The sequence below is a fragment of the Ailuropoda melanoleuca genome, chromosome X (genome assembly GCF_002007445.2).
Source record: "Ailuropoda melanoleuca isolate Jingjing chromosome X, ASM200744v2, whole genome shotgun sequence".
In the NCBI taxonomy this organism is placed as follows: Eukaryota; Metazoa; Chordata; class Mammalia; order Carnivora; family Ursidae; genus Ailuropoda; species Ailuropoda melanoleuca.
This window is the reverse complement of record NC_048238.1, coordinates 62602789-62621546: the sequence shown is the minus strand read 5'-3', so window position 1 is coordinate 62621546 and position 18758 is coordinate 62602789. Positions and strand designations below refer to the sequence as shown.

The following is an 18758-nucleotide window of genomic DNA, read 5'->3' as shown; positions in this document are numbered from 1 at the left end:
CTAAGCAGAGATGATTTCCAAGAAATTGTAATGAGTGTTTAAGGCTGATCCCTTCCTAATCTTCACTTCTATGACAGTCCTAATTTTTTTTCTGTTTCCACATAAATAGTCAGGTATATGGTCATATTGTTGCCTACTAGAAGGCAAAATATTGTTGAAGAGTATCAAGAGTCAGATTGCAAAATTGGACCACTGAAAATTCATCCAGTCTTGATTCTTTCTCACTCAAGTAAGCATATCAGATTAGGGGCAAGAATCTCTTTCATGGTTGATTTAACTTACCGTTTAAGGGTAACTATATAAGAAAACTGGGCATGGAAAACTGTTTGCTTTATTTCATTGAATTAATCAACCAAGAGAGCACTTTCCTCCAAAAAAGTAAAATCCCTTTGTCTTACTTGTGTCTTCTTTATAGCAAGGACTTCAAGACTCAACATCAAAATGCCAAGTATTGGAAGAAAACATTCTCTCTCTTCGACATACACTATCAGACATGGAATATAGATTAAAAGAACTGGAATACTGTAAGCGTAATTTAGAACAAGAGAATAAAAATCTTAGAATACAGGTATTAAAATTTTGTTTTAAATATATGTTATTGCCTCAGTTATACCATTCCTCTTAAGAAAATACATGGACTGCTTTCTGATGATCTTATATGTAGTTATGTCTCATCTCACTGCCATTTGAGCTGTATAGTGCAAGTCCTAAAAATTGCTTTTTTATTTCAATGCCTCATTTAATCATGTAGTTTTCATCTAATTATATCTTATAATATAATATGTATTTTCTTCATAACAATCCAATTACAGAAAGTTGTTTTGCCTTGTGTAGGTTTCTGAGACTTGCACAGGCGTGATGCTGCAGACAAAAATGGATGAGATTGGAAACCATTACATGGAGATGGTAAAAAACTTAAGAATGGAGAAAGATAGAGAGATCTGCAAGCTAAGGGTATGTTGATCCTACAGCGCATGAATAGAAAGGTCTGCAGAAACTTTCTAATAAGTTTAAAGCTACAAGGAAAAATCAACTGAAGGTAGAATCAGGAATATGACATAGAACTTTTTATTTAAAAACATATTACTGTGTGTAGAATATTGCTAAATTGTTTTCTAATTTAGGCTAATCAAAATTAGGGTGACGTTTGTGAGAATAAGTATACATTGCCTTATCTTGTAATTCTAGATCAAAGTGACTAACTCTTAATTTACTGATTCCTAAATATAGTTAAATATACTTAAATATTTAATGGAAAAGCCAACCATAGATTTTTCTTTCCAAATATCATTGTAGAATTTTTTCTAAAAACCAAAATGAAACAAAATATAATTTGTTCAAAAGCCTACCATGTTTTCTAGCAGATTTCCTTCACTTGTTTCTTTTTCAACCCAACATTACTTTAACTTAACAGCCATCTATGCACACATAATGTAGTAAAGATGAAAATGGGCAGGATTTAGAGTCAGAATACTTGTCTTGGAGTGCAGCCATGTTGCTTACTAGTTGTGGGACTGTATGTCATGTAACCTCTCTGGTAATCTCATTTACCTGTTCTGCAAATAAGGATTTTAATAATACTTATTTCACAGGGCTGCTGTGAGAATTGAGATAAATCATGCAGGAGGAATATTTTGTGAACTGCAAATCACAGTATAATATTAGTTATTAATGAGTTTTCTTTAATTAGTATCTGAAGGAATCTAAAGTACCTATTTTCTTAGCTTTATTTTAATTCTTGTGGCTTAGGACTGTTACTAAAATGCCTAGCCCTAAATAGTATAAGGTATTTTTAAAAAATGAGAAATGCTTAATTATCATTTTTATTCATATTTTACATTCATCAAACTCTACAAATGTTTACAACTATTGGTACTTTGCTCTTCATTTCGTAAATTGCTGTATGACTTTATGTCACTAAACCTCTTGGAACTCAATCACCTATTTCATAAATCAGATTTATAATAATTCTTCTTTCTTTTAAATCACTAGTCTCAATTAAATCAGTACCAAAAAGATGTTTCAAGAAGAGAAGGAAGTTGCAGTGACTTCCAATTCAAGCTTCATGAACTGACAAGCTTGCTGGAAGAAAAGGATTCCCTTATAAAGCGTCAGTCAGAGGTAAGAAGGGAAGTGGTAGAGGTAGAGGGGAACTCAGTTCAGTATGATAAATACTTTCCATGAACTAGAGAAGGGCACATTCCCAAAACTCACTTTATTCATGAAGTAGAATGCAACCGACTGTGAAGAAGTGAAGATTCATATTTTAAGAGATATAATTCAAATGAAAGTAAGAATTGAAACAAAAAAGACTGTTACTGTGCACTTAATATTTTAATGTTATATATCATTAGCAATGAAACTCTCAGTAAGACTGTGAGCTCTTTATGCTTTATTATTAGTTGCTTCAGTGAAGGACGGTTATAGTCCTCTCTGTATCTGTAGCATATAGCCCAGGATCTGTTATAAAATAGGTACTGAAGTAAGGAACTACCAAAAATGGTGGCTAATGTCATATCACTGTTACTGAACTAATGCTTTGTAGTAATGATCAGTGATAGACCTTCTGTTAGGAAATAATACCTGCTTCCATATTGAAGTTTTAGTACCTTTTTGCCATGATGATACTTTTCAAGCTTCTTAGGACAAAACTTTCTCATCTTTATCCTGAAAACCATGCCCATTCTATATCATGTTATCCCTTAAATATGGAAATCCTATACCAGTTAGAGAATTCCTGAACAGGCATATTATGTAACTTATTAGGTACCATGAAGCAATAATATATAGTATTCAACAGGTAGGATTAGAACATTCTCATGTTCAAGGTAAAAGGGAAGGAAAAAAAAATAATTATTCTTAGTAACCTTGTTAAATGATCGAACATACTTCTTAACCTCATGTTTCTACTGTTTTCAAATAATTATATTGTCTTTTATTTGTAAGGAACTCTCAAAGTTGAGACAAGAAGTGTATTCATCTCATAACCAACACTCCAGTGGTGGAAGGACTACTATTACTACTAAAAAGTAATGTATTTTTAAATAAATTTTGAATATAACTTTGGCTATTATTTAATCCAAGTTATAGCATGTTTAATTGATGTATATGCCCCTAGACAGAGTTTGTTTTCTGCAGGGCAGCAAATCTACTGAAGAATGAATATTTACACAAAAACATAGCTATTATGGTAAATAAAGTTCTGTAGCACATCTTTTCTGTATTTACAATATATCAAATACAATGTAAGTAAAAAACAAATAATTTGTTTTTTAACCAACCATTTGAGTCAAGATTCTTTCAGTTGCACATGCCAGAAACCCAATATAAACTGGGAATTAGTTAATTCACTTAATTGGGATTGCTTGGTGTTCTGATGGATTTGTGTACTAAAAATATGTCTTCAGAAATATGTCCTTCTTTATCTCTTGGCTCTGCTCTTTCCTATATAGACAGCATCCTTAGGCATCTCCCCTCATAGTAGCAATCTGACCACAGCTGACATCCCAGCAGTTTAGCAAAATGAAACAGAAAGTGACTGTTTAGGAATAGTTTCAGCAAAAGTCTACTTTGGATATTTCATGTAAATGGAATACAAAATGTGGTCTTTTGTGACTGGATTCTTTCACTTCACATAATGTTTTCAAGATTCATTTATGTTTTAGCATGTGTCAGTACTTCATTGCTTATTGTTATTAAATAATATTACATTTCAGGGTTATACAACATTTTATGTATACACCTAGGAGTGGGGTTGCTGGGGCACATGGTAACCCTGTTTAACTTTTTGAGGAGCTGCTAAACTATTTTTCAAAGCAGCTGCATAATTTGGCATTCCCACCAGCAGTGTATTGAGGGCTCAATTTCTCTCCATCCTCCCCAACATTTGTTATTGTTCATCTCTTGGATTATAGTCATCTTAAGGGTGCGAGGTGGCATCTTACTGTGGTTTACATTTTTATTTCTTTAATAATTAATGTTTAGTATTTTTTCATGTGTTATTGGCCATTTATAGATAGTCTTTGGAGAAATGACTGTACAAATTCTTTGTCCATCTTATCTTAAATTATTTGGTTTTTTACTGCTGAATTGCAAGAGATATTCTGGATCCAAGTTCCTTATCAGAGATATGTTTTTTCAAATATTTTCTTCCATTCTATGGGTTGTCTTTTTACTATCTCAATAGTATCATTTGCAGCACAAGTTTTCAAATTTGAGGAAGTCCAATTCACCTATTTTTTTCTTTTCTTACTTGTGCTTTTGGTATCCTATTAAGAAACCATTGCCTAACCCAAGATCATGAAAATTTGCACCCATGTAGTCTCCTAAGAGTTTTATAGTTTTACCTATTACATTTAGATCTATGAACCATTTTAGGTTAATTTTTTCTGCTGTGTGAATTAGGAGTCCAAGTTCATTCTTGTGCATGGGGCTATCTTGTTGTCCCAGTATCTTTTGTGGAATATGCTATTCTTTCACCAATTGAATTAACTTGACATTCTTGTCGATAATCAAAAGACCATAAATGTAAGGGTAAATTTGTAGATTCTCAGTTTTACTCCATTGATCTAATCATCTGTCTTTATGCAAATACCATGCTGTCTTAATTACTGTGGCTTTTTCATTACGTTTTGAAACCAGGAGTGTGAATTTTTAAAATTCTTTTCAAGGTTGCTTTAGCTATTTTTGGTCCTTTGCTTTTCCATATGTACTTTAGGATAAGCTTTTCAAAGGATTTCATTAAATATGTAGAAAACTTTGGGTATTATTGCCATGCTAACAATTTTAAGTCTTTTAATCATGAGCATGGATCCTCTTTAATTTCTTAAAACAGTATTTTGTACTTTCATTGCACAAGTCTTACACTTCTTTTTTGTTAAATTTATTTATAAGTATTATATTTTTTGATTTTACTGTTATAGAATTGTTTTTGATGTTAGACTTGTTTTTCTTTTTTTTTATGTTTCAAATTTTTATTTGAATTCTAGTTAGTTAACGTATAGTGCAATATTAGTTTCAGGAGTAGAATTTAGTGATTCATCACTTACCAGTACTTTTATTTGAGTGTAGTTGACACACAAAGTACATTAGTTTCAGGTGCATAATGCAGTGATTCAACTTCTCTATATGTTATGTCATTTTCACCACAAGTGTAGTTACCACCAGTCACCATGCAACACTATTACAATATCGTTGACTATATTCCTAATGCTGTGCCTTTTATTCCTGTGACTTATTCATTCCGTAACTTGAAGCTTGTAGCTCCCACAGCCTTTCACCCATTTTGCCCATCCCCCAACTGCCTCCTTTCTGGCACCATTGGTTTGTTCTCTGTATTTATAAGTCTGATTCTTCATTTTGTTCATTTTGTTGTTGTTCTTGTTTAGGTTCCATATATGAATGAAATCAAATGGTATTTTTCTTTCTTGGTCTGATTTATTTCACTTTGCATAATACCCTCGAGTTCCATCCAGTTGTTGCTTCCATATCTTGGCTAAATAATGCTTCAATAAACATAGGGGTGCACATATCATTTCAAATTAGTATTTTTGTTTTGTTGGGTAAGTACTCAGTAGTGGAATTATTGGATCACATGGTATTTCTATTTTTAATTTTTTATGGAAATTCTATGCTGATTTCCACAGTGGCTGTACCAATTTACATCCCCATCAACAGTATATTAAGGTTCCTTTTTCTCCACATCCTTGCCAATACTTGTTATATCTTGACTTTTTTATTTTAGCCATTCTGATACATGTAAGGTGATAGCTTATTGTGGCTTTGATTTGCATTTCCCTGATGATTAGTGATGTCGAGCATCTTTTCATGTGCCTGTTGGTCATCTATCTGTCATCTTTGGAAAAAGAAGGTCCTCTGATCTTGTTTTAAACAAATTGCTGGTTTTTTGGTGTTGAGTTGTATAAGTTCTTTATATATTTTGGATATTAACCCCTTATTAGATATATCATTTGCAAATATCAGAAGGTTGTCTTTTTGTTTTTTTGATGGTTTCCTTTACTGTGCAAAAGCTTTTTATAGCTTATTTTTGCTTTTCTTTCTCTTGCTTTAGGAGACATATCTAGAAAAAGTTTGCTATGGCCAATGTCAGAGAAATTACTGTCTGTGTTTTCTTCTAGGATTTTTATGGTTTCAGGTCTCACATTTAGGTCTTTAATCCATTTTGAATTTATTTTTGTGTATGGTGTAAGACAGGTCTAGTTTCATTTCTTTGTGTTTTGCTGTCCAGTTTTTCCAATACCATTTGTGGAAGAGACTGTCTATTCCCCTTGTATCTTCTTGCCTCCTTTGTCATAGACTAATTGACCATTAAGTGTGGGTTTCTTTCTGATCTATTTTTTCCATTGACATATGTATCTGTTTTTGTGCCAGTAACATAATGTATTGATTATGTACTTTGTAATGTATCTTGAAATTTGGAATTGTGATACCTACAACTTTGTTTTTCTTTCTCAAAATTGCTTTGGCTATTTGGGGTTTTCTGTGGTTCCATAAATATTTTAGGATTATTTGTTCTAGTTCTGTGAAAAATGTTATTTTTAAAGGGATTGCATTATATCTGTAGATTGCTTTGGGTAGCATAAACATGTTTTAGAATTATTTTTTATTATGCTATGTTAGTCACCATACAGGACATTTTTAGTTTTTGACGTAATGTTCCATGATTCATTATTTGCGTATAACACCCAGTGCTCCATGCAATATGTGCTCTCCTTAATACCTATCACCAGCCTATCCCAATCCCCCATCCCCCTCCCCTCTGAAGCCTTCAGTTTGTTTCCCAGAGTCCATAGTCTCTCATGGTTCATTCCCCCTTCTGTTGATCCCCCCTTCATTCTTCCCTTCCTTCTACCGATCTCCCTGCTATTTCTTATGTTCCATAAATGAGTGAAACCATATGATAATTGTCTTTCTCTGCTTGACTTATTTGACTTAGCAAAATCTCCTCCAGCCCCGTCCATGTTGCTGCAAATGTTGGGCAATTGTTCTTTCTGATGGCTGAGTAATATTTCATTCTATATATGGACCACATCTTAATCCAGTCATCTGTTGAAGGGCATCTTGGCTCCTTCCACACTTTAGCTATTGTGGACAATGCTGCTATGAACATTGGGGTGCATATGGCCCTTCTCTTCACTACATCTGTATCTTTGGGGTAAATACCCAGTAGTGCAAATGCTGGATCATAGGGTAGCTCCATTTTTAACTTTTTAAGGGACCTCCACACTGTTTTCCAAATTGGCTGCAGATTGGATAAAAAGACATGACCCATCCATGTGCTGTCTACAAGAGACTCATTTTGAACCTAAAGATATATCCAGACTGAAAGTGAAGGGATGGAAAACCATTTTTCATGACAATGGACCTCAAAAGAAAGCTGGGGTAGCAATTCTCATATCAGACAGATTAGATTTTAAAATAAAGACTGTAGTTAGATATACAGAAGGACACTATATTATTCTTAAAGGATATATCCAACAAGTGGATATGACAATTATAAATATCTATGCCCTCAACAGGGGAGCAGCTAGATACACAAGCCAACTCTTAAACAGAATAAAGAGACATATAGCTAATAACACATTAATAGTAGGGGACCTCAACGCTCCACTTTCAGCAATAGACAGATCACCTAAGCAGAAAATCAACAAAAACACAAGAGCTTTGAATGACATACTAGACCAGATGGACCTCATAGATATATCCAGAACACTACACCACAGAACAACAGAATACTCATTCTTTTCGAATGCACATGGAACTTTGTCCAGAATAGACCGTATACTGGGTCATAAAACAGGTCTCAACAGATACCAAAAGACTGAGATTATTCCCTGCATATTCTTAGACCACAATGCTTTGAAACTGGAACTCAATCACAAGGAAAAATTTGGAAGAAACTCAAACACTTGGAAACTAAGACCCATCCTGCTCAAGAATGATTGGGTAGGGGCGCCTGGGTGGCACAGCGGTTGAGCGTCTGCCTTCGGCTCAGGGCGTGATCCCGGCGTTATGGGATTGAGCCCCACATCAGGCTCCTCTGCTGTGAGCCTGCTTCTTCCTCTCCCGCTCCCCCTGCTTGTGTTCCCTCTCTCGCTGGCTGTCTCTATCTCTGTCAAATAAATAAATAAAATCTTTAAAAAAAAAAAAAAAAAAAAGAATGATTGGGTAAACCGGGGAATTAAAAAGGAGATTAAGCAATTTTTGGAGACCAATGAGAATGAAAACACATCAGTCCAAAGCCTATGGGACACTGCAAAGGCAGACCTAAGGGGAAAATACATAGCCATCCAAGCCTCGCTCAAAAGAATAGAAAAATCTAAAATGGGTAGCATAAACATTTAAAAAATATGAAGGCTCCCAGTACATTAGCATGGTATATGTTTCCATATGTCTTCAATTTCTTTCTTCAATGTTTTATAGTTTTCAGAGTACAGGTCTTTCACCTCCTTAGTTAAGTTTATTTGTAAGAATTTTGTTCTTTTTGGTGGAATGAAAATGGGATTGTTTCTTAATTTCACTTTCTGCTGCTTCATTATTAGTTTATAGGAATACAACAGATTTCTGTACTTTGATTTTTGTATCCTATGACATTACTAAATTTATTTATTATTTCCAATTGATTTTATGGAGTCTATAGGGCTTTCTATGTATGGTACATCATCTACAAATAGTGAAAGATTTACTTCTTCCTTACCAATATGGATGCTTCTTATTTCTTTTTCTTGTCTGCTGTGGCTAAGACTTTCAGTACTATGTTGAATAAAAGTGGTGAAAGTGGACATCCCCCATCTTTTTCCTGATCTTTAAGGAAAATCTCTCAGGTTTTCACCATTGAGTATGATGCTGGTTGCAGGTTTTCCATATGTGGCCTTTATTATGTTTAGGTATGATTCCTTTCAATATATTTTGTTGAGAGTTTTAATCATAAACAAATGTTGAATTTTGTCAAATGCATTTTCTGCATCTACTGAGGTAATAAAATTTTTATCCTTCCATTGTTGATGTATATCACATTGATTGATTTGGGAATATTGCACCATCTTTGCATCCCCAGAATAAATCCCAATTCATCATAATGAATGATCCTTTTGATTCATTATTGAGTGTGATTTGCTAATACTTTGTTGATGATTTTTATATTTATGTTCATCACAGATATTGACCTATAGTTTTCTTTTTCTGCGGAGTCTTTTGTTTTGGTGTCAGAGTGATGCTGGCCTCAGAGAATGTATTTAGAAGCTTTTCTTCCTCTTTTTTGGGGAATAATTTGAGGGGAATATGTATTAATACTTCTTTTTAATTTAAATTCAATTTAGTTAACATATAGTGTTTTGTCAGTTTCAAGGGTAGAATTTAATAATTTATCAGTTGCATATAACACCCAGTGCTCATTACATTAAGTGACCTGCTTAATGCCCATCACCCAATTACACCATACCCTCACCCACTTCCTCTCCAGCAACCCCCCAGTTTGTTCCCTGTAGTTAAATTTAGTAATGTCATAGGATACAAAAATCAAAGTACAGAAATCTGTTGTATTCCTATAAACTAATAATGAAGCAGCAGAAAGTGAAATTAAGAAACAATCCCATTTTCCTGTTCCTTTAGGTGCAAGGTTAGGTTGTGTATTTGAGACTTTTATTGTTTCTTGAAGTAGGCCTGTATTGCTATATACTTCCCTCTTAGGACTGCCTTTGTAATATCCCAAAGGTTTTGAACTGTCATGTTTTCATTGTCATTTGCTTCCATGTATTTTTTAAATTTTTCTTTAATTTCCTGGTTGACCCATTCATTATTTAGTAGGATGTTCTTTAACCTCCATGTATTTGTGGTCCTTCCAAATTTTTTCTTCTGGTTGACTTTAAGTTTCATAGCACAGTGGTCTGAAAATATCCATGTATGATCTCAATATCTTCGTGCCATTTGAGCCCTGATTTGTGACCCAGTATGTGATCTATTCTGAATAATGTTCCATGTGCACTCGAGAAGAATGTGTATTCTGCTGCTTTAGGATGAAATGCTCTGAAGATATCTGTTAAGTCCATCTGTTCGAGTGTGTCATTCAAAGCCCTTATGTCCATGTTGATCTTCTGTTTAGATGATCTGTCCATTGCTATGAGTGGGGTGTTAAAGTCCCCTACTGTTATTGTATTATTATCAATGAGCTTCTTTAGTTTTGTTATTAATTGTTTTATTATATAACTGCTACCAAGTTAGGGGCATAAATATTTACAATTGTTAGATCTTCTTGTTAGACAGACCTTTTTATTATGATACAGTGTCCTTCATCTCTCATTACAGTCTTTGGTTTAAAATCTTTGGCTACCTCAGCTTTCTTTTGATGTCCATTAGCATGATAAATGGTTCTCCACCCCCTTATTTTCAATCTAGAGGTGTCTTGGTTCTAGAATGAGTCTCTCATAAGTAGCATATTGATGGGTCTTTTTTTTTAAATCCATTCTGTAACCCTATGTCCTTTTTTGGGAGCACTTAGCCCATTTACATTCACAATCCTGATTGAAAGATATGACTTTAGTGCCATTGTATTACCTATAATGTTGCTGTTCCTGTAAATTGTCTCTGTTCCTTTCTAGTCTTTGTTACTTTTGGTCTCTCTTTCTGCTGAAAGGATTCCCTTTAATATTTCTTGCAGGGCTGGCTTAGTGTTCATGAATTCCTTTCATTTTTGTCTTGGAAACTCTTTATCTCTCCTTCTATTCTGAATGATAACCTTGCTGGATAAAGTATTCTTGGTTGCATATTTTTCTGATTTAGGATGTTGAGTATATCATGCCATTCATTTCTGGCCTGCCAGTTCTCTGTGTACAGGTCTGCTGCTAGCCTTATGTGTCCACCCTTATAGGATAAGGACCTCTTTTCCCGAACTGTTTTATGAATTTTCTCTTTATCTTTGCAATTTGCAAGTCTCACTCTAATATATAGAGATGTTGACCTATTTTTGTTGATTTTGAGGGGACTTCTGTGCTTCTGGGACTTGAATGCCTGTTCCCCTACTCACATTAAGGAAATTCTCAGCTATGATTTGTTCAAATTAACCTTCTGTCCCTTTTTCTCACTCTTCCTCTGAGACACCTTTAATATTGATATTATTTCACTTTATGGAATTGCTGAGTTCCCTAAGTCTATGTTCATTATCTAATAATTTTCTTTCCCTCTTCTTTTCAGCTTCATTATATTCCATAATTTTATCTTCCATATCACTGAATTGCTCTTCTGATTCATGTATCCTCTTTTTTTATGGCCTCCACTTGGGACTGCATCTTGGTTATAGCTTTTTTAATTTTGGGTTTACTAGATTTTAGTTCTTTTATCTCTACAATAAGGGATTCTCTAGTGTCTTCTATGCTTTTTTCAGGCCCAGCTAGTGTATATAATTGTTGTTTTAAATTTTAGCCCAAACATCTTACTTATATCTGTACTCATTAAATACCTGGCTGTGAGTAATACCTCTTGTTCATTCTTTTGGGGTGAATTTCTCCATCTTGTCGTTTTGTCCAGAAAAGAAAAGAAAGAAAAAGGAAAAAAACAACAACAACCACAAAACAAAACAAACAAACATAACTAGATCCTGGGTGTGTTTTGATCTGCATGTTAAAAGAAACTATGTCCGAAGATAAGAAAAAAATATATATATAAATACAATGAGAGGAAACAATAAATAAAATATATATATAAAAAAGTATATATGGATAAAACTTTATTTAAAAGAATTTAAAAAAGAATTGAAAAAATAAGAAAATAATTGAAAAAGTAATAATAAGCTAAAGAATAGAAGTACAAAGGATACTAGACTATTTCCTTTAGTAAATTTGGTGTGAGTTGTTTATGCTGGTCTTCTGGGAGAAGGGCCTGTTTTGGTGATTCTCAAGTGGACTTGCTCTAGTGGAAATGCACCTCCAGTGTGCAGGGAGGCAGGGTTTGTTGTAAGCAGCTCTGGACTCCACTAGGCGGTGCTGTTTTGCTCTGTGATGTCTTCCAGCACTGATCTGCAGGATCAGGATGTTGCTGCATCCTGCTCTTTGGCCCCAGAGTTAAAAATTCGCACCCCTCACTCTTCAGTGAGCCCTCACAAAAGAGCAATCAATCACTCTTGTCTCCCCAGTTTCCGTCAGAGCTCTGTGTTCACCCTGCCTGTGTCGAGCTTTTAATCTCAGGCACAAGACTGAGTTTCAAAACTCCAAATTTTAGGGACTCCCGTGGTGCAGACCTGCACTATTCCTCTCAGGGAGTGTCTCCCAGCACTTCTGCCTTTTGTTGGACACCTCCCGGGAAAGCAGTCGCTGGACTGTGTGATGGTTTGAAGTTTATGGCAACACAGAGCAGGAAGCTGGCACCTAGACTCGCTGTTCTCAGGCAGCTTCCATGCTCCTCTGCCTGGCAACAGTGCTGCACTTAGGCACCACCCATTATTCTTGCAACCCTGGGGATCTTTGGACCATGCTGCAACACATCCAAAGACTTGTGGAGAACCCTCTACAGGTCTCTTGACCTTTATCTATGTAGCTTTCTTCTGTCTGGTATTCTGCCCTACACCAGCTACTTTTTTTTTTTTTTTTTAAGATTTTTTTTATTTATTTGACAGAGAGAGACAGCCAGCGAGAGAGGGAACACAAGCAGGGGGAGTGGGAGAGGAAGAAGCAGGCTCCTAGCGGAGAAGCCTGATGTGGGGCTCGATCCCAGAATGCTGGGATCACGCCCTGAGCCGAAGGCAGATGCTTAACGACTGTGCCACCCAGGCGCCCCGTACACCAGCTACTTTGTCATACCTTTATTTGAAATTCTGTCACTTCAACTTTGTGAGACTGAAGGAATTTATTTGGCTCCATTTTCCCTATCCTGTGACCAAGAAAATCTCTTGGTAACTTGGCACTTGTAGGGCTCATGTCATTTTGTTCCCTTCTCTAAGATCACTGTCTTGTGCTCCCAGTGGTCCATCACTGCAGTAGCAGAAGTACTTCCCTTTTACTTTTTTGAAAATAATAGCAGTAAAGATTTATAGGTATTTTCTTTTTAGAGTTAAAAGTCATTCAGAGCCAACTTAATAAGGAGAATCAAACTAGGAGTGACTAAAAAAGAATGACAATCATTTTCTTGTGCAGGTGGTAAACTAACTTTTTTCTATATAGGTACAGGACACAATATCCGATCCTAGGCCTCCTTTATGATGACTATGAGTATATACCACCAGGTAGTGACACACAGACTATTGTGATTGAGAAAACAGAAGACAAATGGACTTATGTAAGTTCCCTTGTGTATTTCTAGTCCTATTAAGAATAGAAATTTATGTATATTCTACATATAACAGCCTTCAAAAATTGTGGTAAAATATCAAAGTGAACTAAAATCTTCCAGTTAATTTTTTTTCTTTTAAAGATTTCCCTATGTTTTCCTTACTGATCTGTAGTATAAATTAAGAAACTTTAGAATGATTCATACACAGGTAATATAATTGTTTTTTGAACTGATTCTATTCAAATTTTGCTTAAAAGCCCTTATTTTTTTCTAAAGCAGGTAGAAAATGTCATAGACAATTATGAAGAAGAATGGTGTATGGAGAAGAGGCATGTTTTAATAGAATTTGTCTTTCAGTCTTGAACGTGGTACTTATTACTATAGATAGAAAATTTTCAGTATTTTGAAAGCGAGGAGGTGTGTCTGTCTTTCTCAATAGATTTTAAGATCCTCCAGGTTTAAATCCCACAGTTATAGTGAGGCTGATGAAGAATACTTTATAGGTCATGTACTCTAATATCTACCTTCTATAACGTCCTCCAAGATGACCAACTGACATATACCTTAGCATCTTTTTAAGTAGGCTAATACATTGCTAAGTGGTGCTGATTACTAAAACGCCCTTCTTATAAAGGACTCAATAATATTTTACTAAAACTTTTACTTATTGTCTTGTTAACCTTTATTTTTTTTTAAAGATTTTATCCATTTATTCAACAGAGATAGAGACAGCCAGCGAGAGAGGGAACACAAGCAGGGGGAGTGGGAGAGGAAGAAGCAGGCTCATAGCAGAAGAGCCTGATGTGGGGCTATCCCATAACGCCGGGATCACGCCCTGAGCCGAAGGCAGACGCTTAACCGCTGTGCCACCCAGGCGCCCCTGTCTTGTTAACCTTTAAAGTAGTGAACATCAAATAGAGGATATATTTACCTTAGTTCAGTGGCTCTCTATCAGGGGCAGTTTTGCCACTAGGGGACATTTAGCAATGTTTGGAGACATTTTTGGTTTTCACAACTGGGGGATGGGGACTATTGGCATCTGGTGGCTAAAAGCCAGGGATGCTGCTAAAGATCATACAATGAATAGGACAGTCTCCCACAACAAATAATTGTCCAGCCCAAAATGCTAATACTGCTGAGGTTTGAGAAACCCTAACATGAAAGAATCACCTTGGGGTCTTTTCTTCCTAATTGTATACTCCTACACTATTGCCAAGAGATTCTAACAGTAAACCATTGTTAATGATGGGAATGTATGATATTTCTCAAGTGAAATGGACATAAAAAACTGAGAATGACAGCCCTAAACCACACAGAATCTGACTTTAACACTGAAAATGAACAGCCTTTGTTATGTTAAAAACTGCTTAAGTACTAAAAACAGGTAAAACTAATCTGTGGTTATTAAAATCAGTAAGTGGCTATCCTTGAGGGCAGGTACTGATTGGAAGGGAGCAAAAGGAGGGCTATTAGGATACTAATGTGTTGTTACTTGATCCGGGTAATGGTTGCATATGAGTGTTCAGTTTGGGAAAATTCATATTGTTGTATACTTGTATGTGTATTTTTTGTATAGGTTTATTGTATACTTCAATAAGTTTTAAAATGCCTAACTAAGTACACCATGAGGAGCAAAAGATAAATATACAAATGTCAATTATTCTGCATAACCTTTTGAAGAAATTTTAAAATTGCAGATTTATAGTTAATAAAAGACACAGACATTGTTAATAAATTGCTGTAGATGTATAGTTAATAAAATAAATCTGTTAAATAACTCACTCTAAAAATGATCTTTTAATTGAGAGCTCAAATTTTTGAGTAAACAAAAAAATTCAAAAAGTTTTTAGCTCTGAAGCCCTTCTCTAATTACAATCAACCCATCAATCTTGATTATATGGTTGTCTATCATCAATGAAAGCAACCAACATTTGGTAAACTCCCCCCAAAAATAATTTTAGTGTTGACATATTTTGTGTTTCTTAGGACATTAGCTGATAATTACTTATTACTAATTAAATGATAAAGGTAACTGATGGCCCAAGAACCAGATGTGCAGCAAGGAAAAGTCATCATAGGATTTAAAATTTGTTACTGAGAGATTTGAAACTGAAATTTAAGATTGGGAAGCAACTACTACTGCTAACCACATGTTCATCAAAGTGAGGACTTGCCAAATGAAGGGTCTACAGAATAGTAGTCATTATTTCTCTCTCTATTAAAAATGTGCAGCAATAAACATCAAACTTGATACCCAGAGGGGTCTAGATACTGAGAGGAAGTTCAAAATATATTTTAGTAAGTTCACAGATGATAGATTTACATTTATTAACAGATAAGTTTAGACATATTTAGCCTCTAAATATGACACCAAGAAAGAAATCTATTCAATCCTCCCTTCAGTCATTGAAAGATATACCTTGACTAAAGTCAGATAAACCATTATTTCACTGAATATACATATAAAAAGTTACCACAAAAGTGCAGTACATTTCCTTTGGTTTTATGTATAACAATTTAAATCATTTTCCATAACTGTGTATACACAATAAGAATATCTTAAATGAATTATGAACCAGTTGTAAACTAACTTTTTTTTTTCCTTTTCTAGCCATGAATGGATCTCCAACTCAAAGTAGGTTTTTTTTGGCATCTACATTAGTACTTTGCTATTTTCCATAACTAAAAGCCAATCAAAATTTTGAACCATGCTACTACCCAGTGAATCTAATGGAATGAATTAGTTCTGCAGATAACAGCTTCTCCAGCCACTAATGAAGCTTTTCTATCACACTTTTGTATTCAATAGCAGCACCCTGGTTGTTTAAACTTCAATTCTAGACACTGTAAAACATAATGCACTGGTTTTCAATAGGGTACTTCCTAGACACTGATTAATTTGTTGGAGTAGAGATTTTACAATTTATTCCATTAGAAGATTTTCTCTGATTTTAGATGTGCAATTAAGCTACAAAAGTAAATACTGTTTTTTAACCAAAAAAGAGGCAAAAACTATTGAATTTTTTAAAAGTTTACGACATTGTATATACAGCATATATTTGCTTTTCTCACATTAAACTCTGTGACTAAAAGAGATGCTTTATACATGCTATTTATACCTTTTGGAGACATAACTAAATCACAGGTGATGGTTAATTTCATTTATCAGGGAAGTAGGATAATATCTTTTAAAATAACTAAATCCACTAAATTACACATTATACTATGATGGTTTTAAGAATGTATCAATGGCTTGGCTTGGCAAATCTGTTCTTTCAAAGCATATTATCCTCAAATGAGTCCACCCACTTCCTTAAAAGTATGTAATACTATATTGTAGGAGTGGGTAGAAGGAAGGCAGACTTTTTAATAGAAGTATACAACATGTAACATTGAATTGTTGCATTAAGGCTTTGGGAATAAAAAGAGCAAGAACAAATACTTGATACCTGTATCTTATTTGGGAGAAAAAGATTTTATAGTATTTAATGCACTTAGAAGTTGGTTGATTAATTGGGTTCTAATGACTCTGCACAGTGAACAAAAATATTTTCCAAATACATTAGTAGGTAAGAATGAAATTTCTTAATTTCAACCCCTATGGTTAAAGTTAAGAATTGGTGAAAATTAAAATGTTTGCATTTGACAAAGTACAGATTAAGGCAATAAATATATTTGGGTTACATGTGATTGAGGTTTTGCACCGAAATATCTCTGCAAGTATCTATATAGTATTGTCATGCCTTATAATTATATTCTAATAATTATTCATTATACTAAGAAACTATTAAGATAGGAACAGATGAGGCATTACACTGAATCAAGCCATCAATGAAGAGATAAATGCATTTAATATTCTCATATAAATATTCAAATAGGTCTTGATATGAAGCTAAGAGCCTTATTTTATTATGTCAATACTTTGACTAAAATGTTAAGCTCTATAATTGGATTAATACAATTCCAATTTTATCAATATTTTGTGATAGAAAATGTTAATATTCTTCATAAGTTATATAGTCCTTACATTTTTCCCTTGGTGTAGGAACAACAGGGCAGTTTCTCCTCTGCTAACTACACATGTAACAAAAGTATGCCACATTATCTACCCATTACATATGATATAAATGGAAGTTTTTAGTAGCTTGACAGAAAATTGTTGCCATAAGTGTTTGAAAATTAGAACAAGTGTTATTTTCCCAAAATTTTCTTAAATAAAAATAACAATGTCCAAAATTTGGGGCAGTTAAAGAATTAACAGTTCAGTGACTCACTTGATCCATGTATAATGAATGGGTGTTTTAACAAGGTGCTCATTATACTTAACAAACTTAAATGTATGTATTCCTTTTCCAATGTGTGGTTAAGATCAACAGAAATAGTAGTGATTTTTTTCCTCTCACAAGTTTCACACAGCTTATCTTTGAAAATTGTAAAGATATTGTCAAGTGAGAAATGCCTGTTTGTCTAATTTCTGTTCCAGCATGTTTTGCTTTAGATATCAAATAAAATGGAGACTGTGTAATTACATGCAAGGTAATTTAAGTGTCTTAATAAAAATATGTGAAGGGACACGTGGGTGGCTCAGTCGGTTAAGTGTCTGCCTTTGGCTCAGGTCATGATCCTAGGGTCCTGGGATCCAGCCCCGCGTCGGACTCCCTGCTCAGTGGCGAAATCTCCTTCTACCATTCCCTCTCCCTCTGCCCCTGCTCTTGTTCTCTCTCTCTCTCACCCGCTGTCTCAAATAAATCAGTAAGTAAGTAAGTAAGTAAGTAAGTAAATAAATAAATAAATAAATAAAAAGTGTGTGAAGTATGTGGAAGTCGTAGTAGGAAACGTATATTTTTAGCTTGGCCGTATATTTTCATGAGGAAGTTTTTATCACCTTAATGTTTATGTTAGAACTACCAAGCACCAGTCTAATATTTTAAAAAGTACCTGATGTGGACTACCAGAGACAACATTGTAACATAGATGGACCTCTGGCTGATGCAGGTTTCTGCTTTAAATGAGAATTTCCTTGCTTACAAATCTAGACTTCCAAGTTCCATAACTCATTGTTTCAAATGTGATTCCATAAATCATTCTCCCCACCCTTGTAATGAATGGTGCTTTAACTGTAATACATTTTCTTAACACAAACAGTACAAAAGGAACAAAATAGGCCTTAAAAAACTTCATCTCACAACCCAATTTAGATCACCCTAACAAAAAGCCATTCTCACTTCTTCCCATTATTGTATTCTACAGAGATGACACGTAGACATAATTCTTTTGAAAGTAAATATTAAGTTGTGAAAAGACTTCTCAACAAAGTACCTCTCCTCCCACCACACATTATTAAATTTATTGGATTTCCATAATACCTTTTGTTCAATAAAAAATATCAAGTATTTCATGCTCATCCTAGAATAAATAAAATAGTAAAGACTAATCTTTTTAAAAGTAAAGAATATAATAAATAATAATGTCTATCTTAA

At 34.3% G+C, this 18758-nt stretch overlaps 1 protein-coding gene across 4 annotated transcripts in view; it reads left to right on the top strand.

Annotated features, from left to right (window-relative positions):
* Positions 1-17808, top strand: part of POF1B (POF1B actin binding protein) — an 87687-nt gene extending 69879 nt beyond the window's left edge. For 3 of the 4 annotated variants that reach the window (XM_019793019.1, XM_019793020.1, XM_019793018.1), the window contains 6 exons: positions 416-568; positions 835-954; positions 1993-2121; positions 2947-3029; positions 13170-13284; positions 15890-17808. In XM_019793019.1, coding sequence (XP_019648578.1) covers positions 416-568; positions 835-954; positions 1993-2121; positions 2947-3029; positions 13170-13284; positions 15890-15895 — 606 coding nt within the window. In that variant the 3' untranslated portion in view covers positions 15896-17808. Of the gene's footprint in view, positions 1-415; positions 569-834; positions 955-1992; positions 2122-2946; positions 3030-13169; positions 13309-15889 lie in introns of those variants that run through there. The other variant, XM_011216925.2, reaches the window with a different exon arrangement.
* Positions 17809-18758: the final 950 nt, after the last annotated feature.